At 49.6% G+C, this 15,383-nt stretch overlaps 1 protein-coding gene across 3 annotated transcripts in view; it reads right to left on the bottom strand.

The window, feature by feature from the left end:
- Positions 1 to 6,204: 6,204 nt before the first annotated feature.
- The window catches only part of SMIM17 (small integral membrane protein 17), a 28,236-nt gene continuing 19,057 nt past the window's right edge, over positions 6,205 to 15,383 (bottom strand). For 2 of the 3 annotated variants that reach the window (XM_053672044.1, XM_053672043.1), the window contains exons 2-4: positions 12,168 to 12,421; positions 9,840 to 9,913; positions 6,205 to 7,528 (exon numbers count right to left, since the gene is read on the bottom strand). In XM_053672044.1, the coding sequence (XP_053528019.1) occupies positions 7,418 to 7,528; positions 9,840 to 9,913; positions 12,168 to 12,330 (348 nt within the window). In that variant the 5' untranslated portion in view covers positions 12,331 to 12,421 and the 3' untranslated portion in view covers positions 6,205 to 7,417. The remainder of the gene's footprint in view (positions 7,529 to 9,839; positions 9,914 to 12,167; positions 12,422 to 15,383) is intronic. The other variant, XM_053672045.1, reaches the window with a different exon arrangement.

Raw genomic sequence — 15,383 nt, 5'->3', positions numbered from 1 at the left:
AATAGTCTCCAGTAGGCCTCCTGGCCACAGAGTTAACGTCTTCTTCCTGTAACCAGCACTTATTTCTGCACAGTCATGGCGTGCTTCCCGCCGCACCCTAACCTTGAGTTGACAGATCTCTCTGGTGCACGCCACTCTGAACTGGGTTTCAGATACGTCCTTGGGAGATGGGACACTCATGCGCTGCTTAGACTGGTTATATAATTTTTCTAATGTGTAAGATAAATATTTAAAGAACCACAGTTATTATTTCACATATTAATGGCTTATGCACCACCACGCGCCCCCGCAGGAAAATATCAGGTCTTTAAATGAAAGGAACGTGCTTGATAATTTTGTTTTGTTTCACTTGTAGTGTTTGGATTAAAACTCAGTAGGCATGGATAGATGGATGGTTGAGTGGATAGATGGATGGATGGACAGAGGATGAGTAAATGGACAGATAGATGGATGGGTGAATGAATGGATAGACAGATGGACAAATGGATGGATGAATAAGTGGGTGAATAGATGATGGATAGTAAATAGAATGGATCTATGGATGAGTAGACAATAAAAGTTTGGGTGGGTCAATGAGGGGACAGATGAACAAATGGGTAAGTCATAATGAGTTTATGAGCTAAGAGTTGAGGGTACATGCTGGTGGAGTTACACACACCACACGGACCCCCGCCACGCCATGTCTGACTACCACAGGAGTGTGTTCTCTTTCCCACGAGCGACCTCTTGGGGCCCACATCCCTGAACAGACTTTTGTGAGCAAGGAAATTGCAGGGAGGGAATGTGACGGCTCCCTGACAGCTGTAGGCTGGGGCATTTGTAAAAGAGGAGGGAGCCCCAGCTTACCTTGGATTCCTCTGACTCATCTTCTTCCACCGAGTTCCATTCTTGGGGATGCCTGGTCTCTTGAGAAGGCAGGTCTGGGTGGGGTGGGGGAGTGGAGGAGAACGGAGTCACGCGTGAGTGACCAGGCCAGCTGGGGGGCTGTTCTTGTTCTCCCCACCTGCCATCCTATCCCTTTTCTGCTAATCTCTCTCTCTCTCTCTCTCTCTCTCTCTCTCTCACACACACACACACACACACACACACACACACACACAGTGAGCCCATGTGGTTCAGGTGGAGCAGAGAAAATCGGAGACCTGAAGTCTGATCCCATTTCTGCCCCTAACGACCTGGAAGGCTTGCAGGGGGTCACCTGCGGTGCTGGGCAGCCTGAGTCTCCGCTCCTTCACCTGTCAGATGGGTATGACAGCCCCTTATCTACAGGCCTCCAGCCAAACGGAGTGAGGGAGCAGGGCAAAGAGCCACAGAACCACACCGAGGCGATGGAGGCTTCCCCAGCTCCGAGCCACCCGTGGGGAAATCTCCCCACATTGAACTTCAGTGTCTTCCTCACCCCTGAGCTGGTGAGAACTGGGGGTCAGAGCAAAGATGGGCATTTCCCACCTTCCCTCCACAGGGCTCAGCTAGGACCTCACACCACTTCCTCACTATGGAACAGGGGTCCCTATTATCCGTGACCCCATTCCGGGCCTGCTTTATGCTGTGGAAGAAGAAAGGACCCTGCCCCTGGTAGAAGGTCCAACCCCACTCTGCTGTGGGGCACATTCAGGGGTCCCCACCTCAGCAAGTGGCATCCCCCCCTTTGCCTCGCTGTCTGGGCCCAAACTCCAGAACTCATCCTTGGTATCTCTTTTGTCCTCCCCTCCCCCCACCAGCAAGACCTCTGGTTCTCGGGACCCTCCCGTACCCCATGTCCACCACCACCACACCTGACTAGGTCACTTGTCTCCCAGACGTTGGCAGGCGTCTCCTAACTGGCCTCCCAGCCTCCTCCTGCAGTTCATTCTCAAGTGCCCTGGACACCGGGTTTCTCCACCTCGCTGTGGGCATTGCCTGCTGCCCGACTCCTAGCGGTGGGGCCGCCCTGTGCCTGGCAGGGTGTCTGGCAGCCCCCCCACCCCGGCCTCCACCTCTCATCTTCCCAGAGGCGGCAACCCAAATTGTTTCCTGACACCCTCGCATCCCCGGGGAGGGCAGTGCAGTGTGCCATCACCCCCAGTTCAGAACCACTCGCTTAGAGACACCTTTTGGAAATGCAAAGTAGATCCTGTCTTTCTCCTCTGCAAAGCCTTCCCGGGATTCCTGGTACTCAGAGACCAGAACGCCCAGCACGCTCCTTGCCGAGGCCTGCAGGCTGCCCCTGCTCTGCCCGCGGTGGCTCCTCTGTCCTTCCTCCACTGCGATTCCTCCAACGGGCAAACTCCATGCCACTGCAGGTTGCTGCGTGATCGGTGCAGACTGCCCCAGGCTCTCCCCGCAGCGCTGGGGACAGCTGAGTCCTGCCCCGTCACCTTCCCTGACCATGGTACTCCCCACACATCACCCTGTTTTCCTGTCTTCACAACTCTCATCAATTTGTCTTTGTATTTAGCAACTTTTTTATTGTCTGTTTTCTCCTCTAAAATCTGAGCTCCAGCCCTGGCCAGGTGGCTCAGTTGGACAGAGCATCCTACTGTGCGCCAAAAGGTTGCAGGTTTGATCTCGTGTTGGGTGTGGGTGGGAGGCAACTTGTCCACCCCTCTCTCTACCCCCACTTCCTTTCTCTCTCAATCAACAAATGTATCCTCAAGCGAAGTTTTTTTTTTTTTTTAAGATTTAAACAAATCTGAGCCCCACTAAGGCCATTTTGCTCATGGCTAGACCCCTGGAGCCTGACAGATAGTAGGTGCTTGTGGTACATTTGTGCCTCCAAAGCCTCCAACTTGCCCATTGCTCCCTGTGTCCACACTCTGGGCAGTTTCCTCCCTCACCGATGCCGACTTTGGCCGGGTGGCTTATTGTGGCCAATGATGGCCCGAGAGCAGCAGGGTTGCCAGTAGAGATCTACTGAGTGCTTGTGAACTGAGGTGTCCATCTGTTGCCTGGCAACCACCTGTGAGAATAAGCCTTGGACGGGGCTGCTGGGAACAAGGAGCCTGCAGCCAGCACCCACAAACCAGCCGGGCATGCGTGTAAAGTCATCTGATCAACCAGCTGTCCCCTGAGGCCACTACGTTTTGGGGGTGACTTGTTATGCAGCAAAAGCTGACTGTCACAAGGCTCCATAAAAATGTGTTGAATAAATGAGTGAAGTGATGAGCGTGGGTTGTGAGTTTGGTCCCCAATCGGGTTGCTTACAGGACACAGCCAATTTATATTTCGCACATCGATATTTCCCTCTCCCCCTCCCTTCCCCTCTCTCTAAAAAAATAAATAAAAGTTGATAGGTCGGGTATGTGAATAATAGGTGAACATCCTCAGTACCAGCCCTCACATTTTCCTCAGGACCACGGACCACGGAGTCTGGCTCCTCCCTCGGATCCGAACTCGCCCAGCTCCAGCCTCAGCACAAAGCAATGCCTGGTGAATGGATGAAGGAGTAAAATGAATACCGGAGAAAAGCCCTCTGCGCGCAGCAGAAGGGCTGTGGGCAGGGCCGTGGGGGGGGCCTGTGTCGTTGCTCAGATGCCCCGCTAGGGGTAGGGAAAGCGGCCTGGTCCCGGTGTGCAGGCGCTGGGCTGTGTCTGCAGGGAGGGCGGTGCAGGACACGTGTGATCAGAGTCTGCCCCGGGTCCCTCTGGCTGTGGGAGAGCCTGCGCCCCCTCGTGGACGACTTAGGCAAAATCCTCGCTTCGGAGCCTTTGAAACTGGGTTACAGAAAAGGCAAAGAGGAATGAGCACGCTGCGTTTTTCCCCACTGACTTTACATTGGCCATATTTGACACTTGTCCCCCTCCACCGCGAGCACCAGATGAGACAGACAGACGCTACCGTGGGTCCGACATGTCCCTTTCCAGAAAGGGACAGAGAAGCTTCAAGTGTGTGGGGTGGAGGTCAGAAAGCGTGGGGTCCCACAAGCTGGGGTAGGTGTGTGGGAGGGCTCCTGGGAGGCAGAGCCCGAACGCTACACCTCCGTCCCCCAACTCAGCCTTCCCAGGACTCAGTTTCCCCAGGGAGAGCCGCCGGACCAGAAGTGGCTGTAGGATCTTAGACAAGAATTCACTGGTGCATGATTGTGAACACAGGGAGATGGTGACCTGTCTGTGGGGGAAGAGCGTTCCAGACAGAAGGGACAGTCGGTGCAAATGTCCTGAGGCAGGCACGTGATTGCTGGGCAGCCACTGTGAGGACTTTGACTTTTACCGCTGAAGTGGGAAGGAGAGAGAGGGTGAGAGAGAAACATCCATCAGTTGCCTCCAGCACACACCTGTCCCAGGGAATGAACCCACAGCCTAGATAGGTGCCCTGACTGGGAATCGAACCTGCAAACTTTTGGTGTATGGGAGGACACTCCAACCAACTCAGCCCCCCGTCCAGGGCTGAATGGTGGTTTTTTTTGGGGGGGGGCGGAGTTAAAGTGTTTTATTTTATTTATTTTTAGAGAGAGAGGAAGCGGAGGGAGAAAGAGGGAAAGATACATCAATGTGTGGTTGCCTCTTGCGCCCCCTACTGGGGACCTGGCCTGCAAGCCAGGTGTGTGCCCTGACTGGGAGTCAAGCTGGTGGCCCTTTGGTTTGCAGGCCGGCACTCAATCCACTGAGCCACACCAGCCAGGGCTGAATGGTGTTCATTATGATTTAATGGGGTCTTTCTGGCTGTTGTGTGAAAAACAGACCTTCAAGTGTGTAGTGGCTGCAATACCGTCAGTGACATGGCGGTCCTGGCACATGACAGAGCCCAAGGGAATGGCTACAGCTCACGTGATTTTTATTAGCGTCGTGATTATTTTCTATATCCCACAAATTTTACTGTCCGAGCTCCTCAGCGCCCCCGGGATGGTCTCCACGTGCATCCCCCACCTCCATTCCTAGCTCACCCACCTACAGTCCATTCTCCACCTGCTCCCCCGAGCTCATTCTTGTCTCGGGCCTTCGCAGCTGCTGTTCCTTTAACACTAATTAAAGGCTCTGGTCCCTGCTGCAGAGCAGCTACAGGGGTGGGGCGTGTATGACCAGAATCTGCCTCCGGGCCCCCACTTTGCCGCGTGGCAAAGGTGAGCAAAGCGGCATTGACAGCCGCCCCCCAGCCTTGTGGAAGAAAGAGAGGTCACCCCGAAAACGCAGGCGCTGGGGGGTCCATGGAGAGGAAAGGCCCTGGGAAGGAACCTGCTATAAATTAAGCCAATTTCAGCCCGAACTTCAGCACAACGTGAGTGAATAATTAATCTCTTTACTTAAACCAGGAGAGTCAAACTCATTTTCACCAGGGGCCACATCAGCCTCGTGGTTGCTTTCCAAGGGCTGAATGTAATTTCGACTTAACAGTCAGGACTGTATAAATGTAACTACTCCTTAATTGTTAAGAAGTTGGAATTACATTCAGCCCTCGGAAAGCAACCACGAGGCTGATGTGGCCCCTGATGAAAATGAGTTTGACACTCCTGGTTTAAGTAAAGAGATGATTTGAACCGAGCTTCTCTATTTACAACCAATCAAATCCTAAGGACTGTAACAGTTGAGAGGAATATTCCTCAGATGTGGCTCCTTGGATGCAATCAGCCCGAGAGAGAGGACTGAAGGGACAGGACCCGGTACTTCTCCCACATCCCACCAGCAAACTCAGGAGAGGCCACCAGAAGTCCTGTTAAAACAACATGGCAGAGTCTGCACACACAGAGGAATTCTGAAAATCAGGGCGGCAATATCAACCTCTATCAGACAAGTTCAGGTCTAAGGCAAAGGATTAAGTTGCTGGAAGACAACCATTTTCTGTCTGACAGACGAGTCAGAATCAGGTTTTCACTAACATTTATTGAGTGCCTACTGAATGCCAGGCACTGTGCATGGTGTGTACATATATTATTTATTTGGCAGAGACATAACAATGCTACACTTATATGCATCAAATGACACAGTTTATGAATACATAAAGCAAAGATTATAAAAATATATTGACAAACATAGTTGTACTAACAGATTTTCACATCACCTTTTAAAATTTTCTTAGAAAATACATTTATGAATTGTAGAGAGAGGAAGGGAGAGAGAAAGAGAAAGAAACATCAGTTGGTTGCCTCCCATACATGCCGTGACCTGGATCAAACCCACAGCCCAGTTATGGGCCCTGACTGGGAATCGAACCTGCCACCTTTTGGTGTATGGGATGATGCTCCAACCCACTGAGCCACGTGGGCCAGGGGTCACGTAACCTTACTGGTTTCTGACAGATGAGAGAGGCCAAAATTACGTAACACCTGACCCTGAACAACATGGTTGATAAAACTGAGTTTATTAACAGACATGTAGAGTTTTGAATTCTACAGACAGAGTTTTCCTCTTAAATGTCTATGAAACATGCAGCAACGTTGGACATGTTCTAGGCCACAGTAAAAGCTTTTTCTAAATGTTTGGAAAGCCAATGGATATATTATAGGCCACGTTCTCTGTTCACGGTGCCCTAAATCAAGAAAACAAAGCTAATTTTAAATAAACCCAATTACTGAGTTTCAAAGTACTCTTTAGAAACACTACAATCTAATATTTAGGCAACATAAACGGTCGAACTTTAAGATGGCCAGGGCTATAGTTTAAGTACATTTGTATGACTAAGTATAGGATCATAGCAAGTAATGTTGTCAAAAGAGAACACAAATGAATTTCCTCAAGAACAGAGACAAGGAATAGAAATAAAGCATAAACCCGATACATCCTAAAGGAAAACAAAAGGTACAGAAATAGTGGACATACATAAATCCTAATACTGGTTTTTCAGAAGAATAATAATGAACTTGAAAACCTTTGGGCAAATCTAATAACGATGGGTAAACCACAAACAGATGCTGAAAGGAAGAAAGAGGGTAGAACCAAAGAAAGATAAGATTTTGTTTAATTATAAAATAATATTAACAATTCAGCTGATAATCTGAAAAATTGAATGGAATGAAGACTGTCCTAGGAGATAAAAGAAGACTAAATTGTCAAAATTAGTCAATAAAAAAGGATTAATAAGCAGATAACACGAGAAGAAACTGAGAAAGCCATCCAAGGATCAGCTGGATCGTCCCCTCAACAGCTCTAGGACCTGACGCATTGACTGGTGAATTCTCTCTGAATGTCGAGGGATTGATATTTCTCGAGCTACATTTTTACCTTCTTTGAAGTCACGCCGCACTTCCCACTTGGTGGCATCTTACCATTAAATAGCACTTCTTTCTTTCCCCGTGGTGTATAAAATTATACATTTTACAGTCACTGATGTCTTAAGTTCAATGAAATACAGCAATGCAAAACACCTGACACCAAAAGGTTAAATACAAAAAATAAAATCGTGTGGATGGATGTGTGAAAGGCATTTGATCAGATTCAACACCCACTCCTGGTATTTTGCCAGGATGCCTCCTTCTCAGGACGCCGGGCGTCCCTTCCTGAAGGACTTAAATGTAAAACGCCATGGGCATCCCTGTCAACACCAGGAACAGAAAGAGCACGCAGACAATCAGGAGTAAGGTGGTTTGTTGTGGGGACCGTGGCCAGTCCATGGAGCCCTGAAACAGAAGGGAAGAAGGCATCAATACAGGGACAAAGAGGGGTGGCCACCATTGTCGCCTGCGGGAAAACGGGGCGGTGGGACTGGTGTGCGGGCTGAACAGCTGTTGGAATCAACTGACTAGATGATAAGATAAAGCACATAGTATCCCTGTGTCCCAAAAGAGGAAAGATCAGATGTGATTAAAATTCCAAAGTGCGGCCCTGGCTGGTGTGGCTCAGTGGACTGAGTGCCAGGATGTGAACCAAAGGGTCGTGATTTGATTCCCACTCGGGGCACACGCCTGGGTTGCAGGTCAGGTCCCCAGTCGGGGGGCATGTGAGACGCAACCACACATTGATGTTTCTCTCCCTCTCTTTCTCTTCCCTTCCCCTCTCTCTAAAAATAAATAAAATCTTTAAAAAAAAGAAAGAAAATCCCAAAGCACAATATAAAGTCTCACTGTTTTATTTTTTAATAAAACAGGTTAAACAAGGCATGACAGGGAGATTGAGTGAATGAATGAACGATATCACAGGCCATAGTTTCCTTACCTTAAAGGGCAGGAAACCACAGTGACTACCTCACAGGGCTCAGGAGCTAATAATGGGTGAGCAAGCATCAGGCTAATGAACGAGTTAATACTGAGAAGCTCTTCAAATCGCCTCCAGCTTGTACCAGGCAAGTGGCAGCTCTCATCTGTACCATTCCCGCTCATTTTGTTTTCCTACCTGGAGGTCTCTGAGTGGCCGTTACACCTCCCCCTCGGCCTCATCCACCTGCTTCCTTCCACATGGGCCACCAGAGTGGCTGTGGTGACCCTCGCCTCCCTCCGAGGACTCCCACTGCCCACAAGAATCACCCAACCTCTTTGGCATGGAACTAGGCAGCGAGAAGGGTCCTGTTACAGTCTGAGCGGGAACGCGTCCCTCCTCCGTCCAGAGCACTCAGGGCCTTTGCATTTGCTGTGCACCTCTGCTCAGAACCACTTCCCCCTAGAAATCTGCCTGGCTCAGCCCCTTCCTCCTTCCTGTCTTTACCCCAGTATCTCCCTCTCTGTGAGGACTTCCCTAGGTGGTCTACTTAAAATAGCGTCCCACCCCACCCTGTTCTCCCGAACCTTCTGCCTGCTTTATTTTTCTCCACAGCACTTAACTGCCCCTCAGCATAAGTTCAGTGACTTAGTTTGCATATTGTCTGTCTGTGACTAGAGCCCTGTGGAGGCAGGAGCCATTTCTGTCCCAGCCTTGGTGCCTTGGACACTGCCTGGCACATAGTAGTTGCTCACTAAATAGCTGTGGAAGGAATGAACCATCTTCGCCAGGCCAGGGTTTCACCCTCATCTCCCACTGCTCTCCCCTTAACTCCAGTGTCTCCCTGATGGGTCTTGGGATGTCATGCCGCTGTGCCTTTGTGTATGTGTCCCCGGCCCTGTTCTGCCTGAGACATTCCTGCTCCTCCCCAAACCCCAGGTCTGTTGTCTCCTCTTCTCTGGAATAGTCTCCAGTAGGCCTCCTGGCCACAGAGTTAACGTCTTCTTCCTGTACCCAGCACTTATTTCTGCACAGTCATGGCGTGCTTCCCGCCGCACCCTAACCTTGAGTTGACAGATCTCTCTGGTGCACACCACTCTGCACTGGGTTTCAGATACGTCCTTGGGAGATGGGACACTTATGCGCTGCTTAGACTGGTTATATAATTTTTCTATGTGTAAGATAAATATTTAAAGAACCACAATTATTATTTCACATATTAATGGCTATGCACCACCACCACCCCCAGGAAAATATCAGGTCTTTAAATGAAAGGAACGTGCTTGATAATTTTGTTTCGTTTCACTTGTAGTGTTTGGATTAAAACTCAGTAGGCATGGATAGATGGACGGTTGAGTGGATAGATGGATGGATGGACAGAGGATGAGTAAATGGACAGATAGATGGATGGGTGAATGAATGGATAGACAGATGGACAAATGGATGGATAAGTGGGTGAATAGATGATGGATGGTAAATAGAATGGATCTATGGATGAGTAGACAATAAAAGTTTGGGTGGGTCAATGAGGGGACAGATAAACAAATGGGTAAGTCACGATGAGTTTATGAGCTAAGAGTCGAGGGTACATGCTGGTGGAGTTACACACACCACACGGACCCCCGCCACGCCCTGTCTGACTACCACAGGAGTGTGTTCTCTTTCCCACGAGTGACCTCTTGGGGCCCACATCCCTGAACAGACTTGTGAGCAAGGAAATTGCAGGGAGGGAATGTGACAGCTCCCTGACAGCTGTAGGCTGGGGCATTTGTAAAAGAGGAGGGAGCCCCAGCTTACCTTGGATTCCTCTGACTCATCTTCTTCCACCGAGTTCCATTCTTGGGGATGCCTGGTCTCTTGAGAAGGCAGGTCTGGGTGGGGTGGGGGAGTGGGGGAGAACAGAGTCATGCGTGAGTGACCAGGCCAGCTGGGGGGCTGTTCTTGTTCTCCCCACCTGCCATCCTATCCCTTTTCTGCTAATCTCTCTCTCTCTCTCTCTCTCTCACACACACACACAGTGAGCCCATGTGGTTCAGGTGGAGCAGAGAAAATCGGAGACCTGAAGTCTGATCCCATTTCTGCCCCTAACGACCTGGGAGGCTTGCAGGGGGTCACCTGCGGTGCTGGGCAGCCTGAGTCTCCGCTCCTTCACCTGTCAAATGGGTAAGACAGTCCCTTAACTCCAGGCCTCCAGCCAAATGGAGTGAGGGAGCAGGGCAAAGAGCCACAGAGCCACACCGAGGCGATGGAGGCTTCCCCAGCTCCGAGCCACTGGTGGGGAAATCTCCCCACATTGAACTTCAATGTCTTCCTCACCCCTGAGCTGGTGAGAACTGGGGGTCAGAGCAAAGATGGGCATTTCCCACCTTCCCTCCACAAGGCTCAGCTAGGACCTCACACCACTTCCTCACTATGGAACAGGGGTCCCTATTATCCGTGACCCCATTCCGGGCCTGCTCCACGCTGTGCAAGAAGAAAGGACCCTGCCCCTGGTAGAAGGTCCAACCCCACTCTGCTGTGGGGCACTTTCAGGGGTCCCCACCTCAGCAAGTGGCACCCCCCCCCTTTGCCTCGCTGTCTGGGCCCAAACTCCAGAACTCATCCTTGGTATCTCTTTTGTCCTCCCCTCCCTCCACCAGCAAGACCTCTGGTTCTCGGGACCCTCCCCGCACCCCATGTCCACCACCACCACACCTGACTAGGTCACTTGTCTCCCAGACGTTGGCAGGCGTCTCCTAACTGGCCTCCCAGCCTCATCCTGCAGTTCATTCTCAAGTGCGCTGGACACCGGGTTTCTCCACCTCGCTGTGGGCATTGCCTGCTGCCCGACTCCTAGCGGTGGGGCCGCCCTGTGCCTGGCAGGGTGTCTGGCAGCCCCCCCTCACCCCGGCCTCCACCACTCATCTTCCCAGAGGCGGCAACCCAAATTGTTTCCTGACACCCTCGCATCCCCGGGGAGGGCAGTGCGGTGTGCCATCACCCCCAGTTCAGAACCACTCGCTCAGAGACACCTTTTGGAAATGCAAAGTAGGTCCTGTCTTTCTCCTCTGCAAAGCCTTCCCGGGATTCCTGGTACTCAGAGACCAGAACGCCCGGCACGCTCCTTGCCGAGGCCTGCAGGCTGCCCCTGCTCTGCCCGCGGTGGCTCCTCTGTCCTTCCTCCACTGCGATTCCTCCAATGGGCAAACTCCATGGCACTGCAGGTTGCTGCGTGATCGGTGCAGACTGCCCCAGGCTCTCCCCGCAGCGCTGGGGACAGCTGAGTCCTGCCCTGTCACCTTCCCTGACCATGGTACTCCCCACACATCACCCTGTTTCCCTGTCTTCGCAACTCTCATCAATTTGTCTTTGTATTTAGCAACTTTTTTATTGTCTGTTTTCTCCTCTAAAATCTGAGCTCCAGCCCTGGCCAGGTGGCTCAGTTGGACAGAGCATCCTACTGTGCACCAAAAGGTTGCAGGTTTGATCTGGTGTTGGGTGTGGGTGGGAGGCAACTTGTCCGCCCCTCTCTCTACCCCCACTTCCTTTCTCTCTCAATCAACAAATGTATCTTCAAGCAAAGTTTTTTTTTTAAGATTTAAACAAATCTGAGCCCCACTAAGGCCATTTTGCTCATGGCTAGACCCCTGGAGCCTGACAGATAGTAGGTGCTTGTGGTACATTTGTGCCTCCAAAGCCTCCAACTTGCCCATTGCTCCCTGTGTCCACACTCTGGGCAGTTTCCTCCCTCACCGATGCCGACCTTGGCCGGGTGGCTTATTTTGGCCAATGGCCCGAGAGCAGCAGGGTTGCCAGTAGAGATCTACTGAGTGCATGTGAACTGAGGTGTCCATCTGTTGCCTGGCAACCACCTGTGAGAATAAGCCTTGGACGGGGCTGCTGGGAACAGGGAGCCTGCAGCCAGCACCCACAAACCAGCCGGGCATGCATGTAAAGTCATCTGATCAACCAGCTGTCCCCTGAGTCCACTATGTTTTGGGGGTGACTTGTTATGCAGCAAAAGCTGACTGTCACAAGGCTCCATAAAAATGTGTTGAATAAATGAGTGAAGTGACGAGCGTCTTACCTTTCCCAGGCTCGGCCACTAACTTTCCTGCCACCTCTCACGGGGCCCCTGCTCCTCACCTTTCTGGTCGCTGTCACAGACGGACGCCCCAACCTTCACTGCCACCCAGTCCTTGAGGAAGGTGGCACGCTTCTCCCAGGCCCTGCTCTCCCGAGGCAGCAGCGTCTTGGTCCTCTCGGGCTCCAGCAGTCCCCGCAGCTGCTCAGGTCTGAGGCTCTTCATGTCTCCAGGAGGTGATGCTTCCAAGGTGGACTTGTCTCTCTGTCCTGGGGTCTTGTCCAGTTCCCAAGGCACAGAATTTGGAACCTGGGGACTGACAGACACGTAGTCATTCAACAAATATTCGCAGAGTGCCACTGTGTGCCAGACACTATTTCTAGGTGCCTCGATACTAATGGAGCTCCCTGCCCTCATGAGGCTGACATTGCGGTGCGGGGAGAGACAGACAGTGTTTCAAACGATGAAATGGTAAGGCTTCTGGAGATGAAGAAACACACACACACTCATTCCATGTCTCAAAGCATAGAGTCTGGGGTTTCTAGGAGGAGACAGTCACATACAGCATCCCTCTGGCTGCGGAAAGTACCCATCTTTGTACCAGCCTCCTGTAGCCCAGACTTTCTGCTTTGTTGTCATAAATAAAAAAAGAAAACATTTACCAGGTACAGGTTAAAAAGTCTCATTTAAAACCAAATATCTTCAGTGTTCTCATTCTATACCTTGTCAACCGAAAGTCGGGAGGTTGTTTGCAAGAAGCTGTCTGAATTATGACTTATGATTAAGTAACCCTTTGCCTGAGAATCTAAAAACTTTGGTTTAATATTCTTGTTCTAGGAATGGTATGTATTACTGAGCTTGCATTGTGTAACGTTCTGCCTGCCCTCATGAATAGTAATTTTTTTCAAAGATTTGTCTATTTATTCTTAGAGAGAGAAGAAGGGAGGGAGAAAGAGCAAAGCATTGATGTGAGAGATAAGCATCACCAGTTGCCTCTTCCTTGCACATGCCCCAACTACAGACTGAACCCAGGTATGTGCCCTGACTGGGAATCAAACCCAGGACCGTTTGCTCTGTGAGACAATGCCCAATGAACTGAGCTACACTGGTCAGGGCATGCATAGTAATTTTTAAAAGTCTTTACCCAAGAATATGTTTTTATTGATATTAGTCAGAGAGGGAGGAGGGAGACAGACATAAATATTGATCAGTTGCCTCCTGTACACACCCCAACTGGGGGGTCAAACCCACAACCTTTTAGTGCATGAGACAACACTCTAACCAACTGAGCCATGCACAGCCAGGGCTATAGTAATTTCAGAAAAGAAGTAAATCTGCTTGGCAAAAAAAACAAGCAAACAACACACACACACACACACACACACACACACACACACATACAAAACCCCTCTTATGAGCATTTTCTTCTTAGGTTGATGCAAATAAAAATTGTTAGATTACATTTAAAAACCACAAGGCAGACTTCAGGCCAAGATAGAGGTGTAGGTAGACACACTGTGCCTCCTCACACTACAACAACAACAAATTTAGAGACAAAAAAACCCAGAACTTCCAGAAATTGAACTGTATGGAAGTCTGACAACCAAAGAGTTAAAGAAGAAACATTCATGTAGACTGGTAAAAGGGACAAAGACCAGCAGCCTGGGTGGAGAGGACTCCCAGCAAGGCGGCTACTAGACAGGGAGGTCCCACATTTGTGTGCAGATAAACTGGGAGGAACAACTTGGAAGTGAGATAGACCATGCAATCCAGGGTCCCAGCGTGGGAAAATAAAGCCTCAAAGCCTCTGACTGAAAACACCTGTGGGGTTGACCAGGCAGGAGAAATTCTCGGCCTCACAGGAGAGTTCACTGGAGAGACCCACAAGGTCCTAGAATGTACACAAACCCACCCACCCAGGAATTAGCACCAGAAGGTCCCAATTTGATTGGGGGCGGTGGGGGAAGTGACTGAAAACTAGCAAAGCGTGGAGCAAGCAGAACTGTTCCCTCTCAGACCCCTCCCCCACATACAACGCAGTGATGTGGGTTGCCCCACCCTGGTGAATACCCAAGGCTCCGCCCGTTACTTCATAGCAGGCTTGTTGAGATTTAAAAAAAATGGCCCAAATGAAAGAACAGATCAAAACTCCAGAAAAAAATACAACTAAGCAATGAAGAGATAGCCAACCTATCAGCTGCACAGTTGAAAACACCGGTAATCTGGATGCTCACAGAACTGGTTGAATATGGTTGCAAAATAGAGGAAAAAATGGAAGCTATGAAAAGTGAAATAAAGAAAAGTGAACAGGGAACAACAGTGATGGGAAGGAAACTGGGACTCGAATCAACGGTTTGTAGCGGAAGGAATAAAGAAACATTCAACCAGCACAGGATGAAGAAACAAGAATTTTTTAAAAATTGAGCAGATGCTTAGGAATCTCCAGGACAACTTTCAACGTTCCAACATCCAAATCATAAGGGTGCCAGGAGGAGAAGAGGAACAGCAAAGAACTGAAAACTTATTTGAAGAAATAATGAAGGAGAACTTTCCCAATAAGGCAAAGGAAATAGACTTCCAGGAAGTCCAGGAAGCTTAGAGAGTCCCAAAGAAGTTGGACCCAAGGAAGCACAGACCATCCTAAGGAACATCCTAATTACATTACCCAAGATTAAAAAGAAGGAGAGAATCTTAAAAGCAGCAAGAGAAAAGCTGAGACAGTAGAAAGCAGTTGAAAAGTAGAGACAGTTACCTATAAAGAAGTTCCCATTAGACTACCAACTGATTTCTCAAAAGAAACCTTGTAGGCAGGAAGGGGCTGGAAAGAAGTATTCCAAGTCATGAAAGGCAAGGCCCCTCATCCATGATTATTCTATCCAGCAAAGCTTTCATTTATAATAGAAGGGCAGATAAAGCACTTCTCAGATAAGGTCAAGTTAAAGGAATTCATCATCACCAAGCCCTTATTATCTGAAATGTTAAAGGGATTTATTGAAGAAAAATATATAAACAGTAAAATGACAACAAACTCACAGCTATTAACAACCAAACCTAAAAACAAAACAAAAACAAAAACAAACTAAGCCAACTAGAACAGGAACAGAACCACAGAAATGGAGATCACATGGAGGGTTATCAGCGGGGGAGTGGGAGGAGGAGAGAGGGGAAAAAGGTACAGATAATAAGTAGTCGTAGGCAGGTAGAAAATAGATAGGGAGAAGTTGAGAATAGTATAGGAAATGTAGACACTAAAGAGCTTATATATACGACCCATGGAC

This window comes from Artibeus jamaicensis, unplaced genomic scaffold, assembly GCF_021234435.1.
Source record: "Artibeus jamaicensis isolate MK-2021 breed Jamaican fruit bat unplaced genomic scaffold, CSHL_Jam_final contig_723, whole genome shotgun sequence".
NCBI classification, from domain to species: domain Eukaryota; kingdom Metazoa; phylum Chordata; class Mammalia; order Chiroptera; family Phyllostomidae; genus Artibeus; species Artibeus jamaicensis.
Note: the sequence above shows the minus strand (reverse complement) of the source record. Positions and strands in the feature narration are given on the sequence as shown.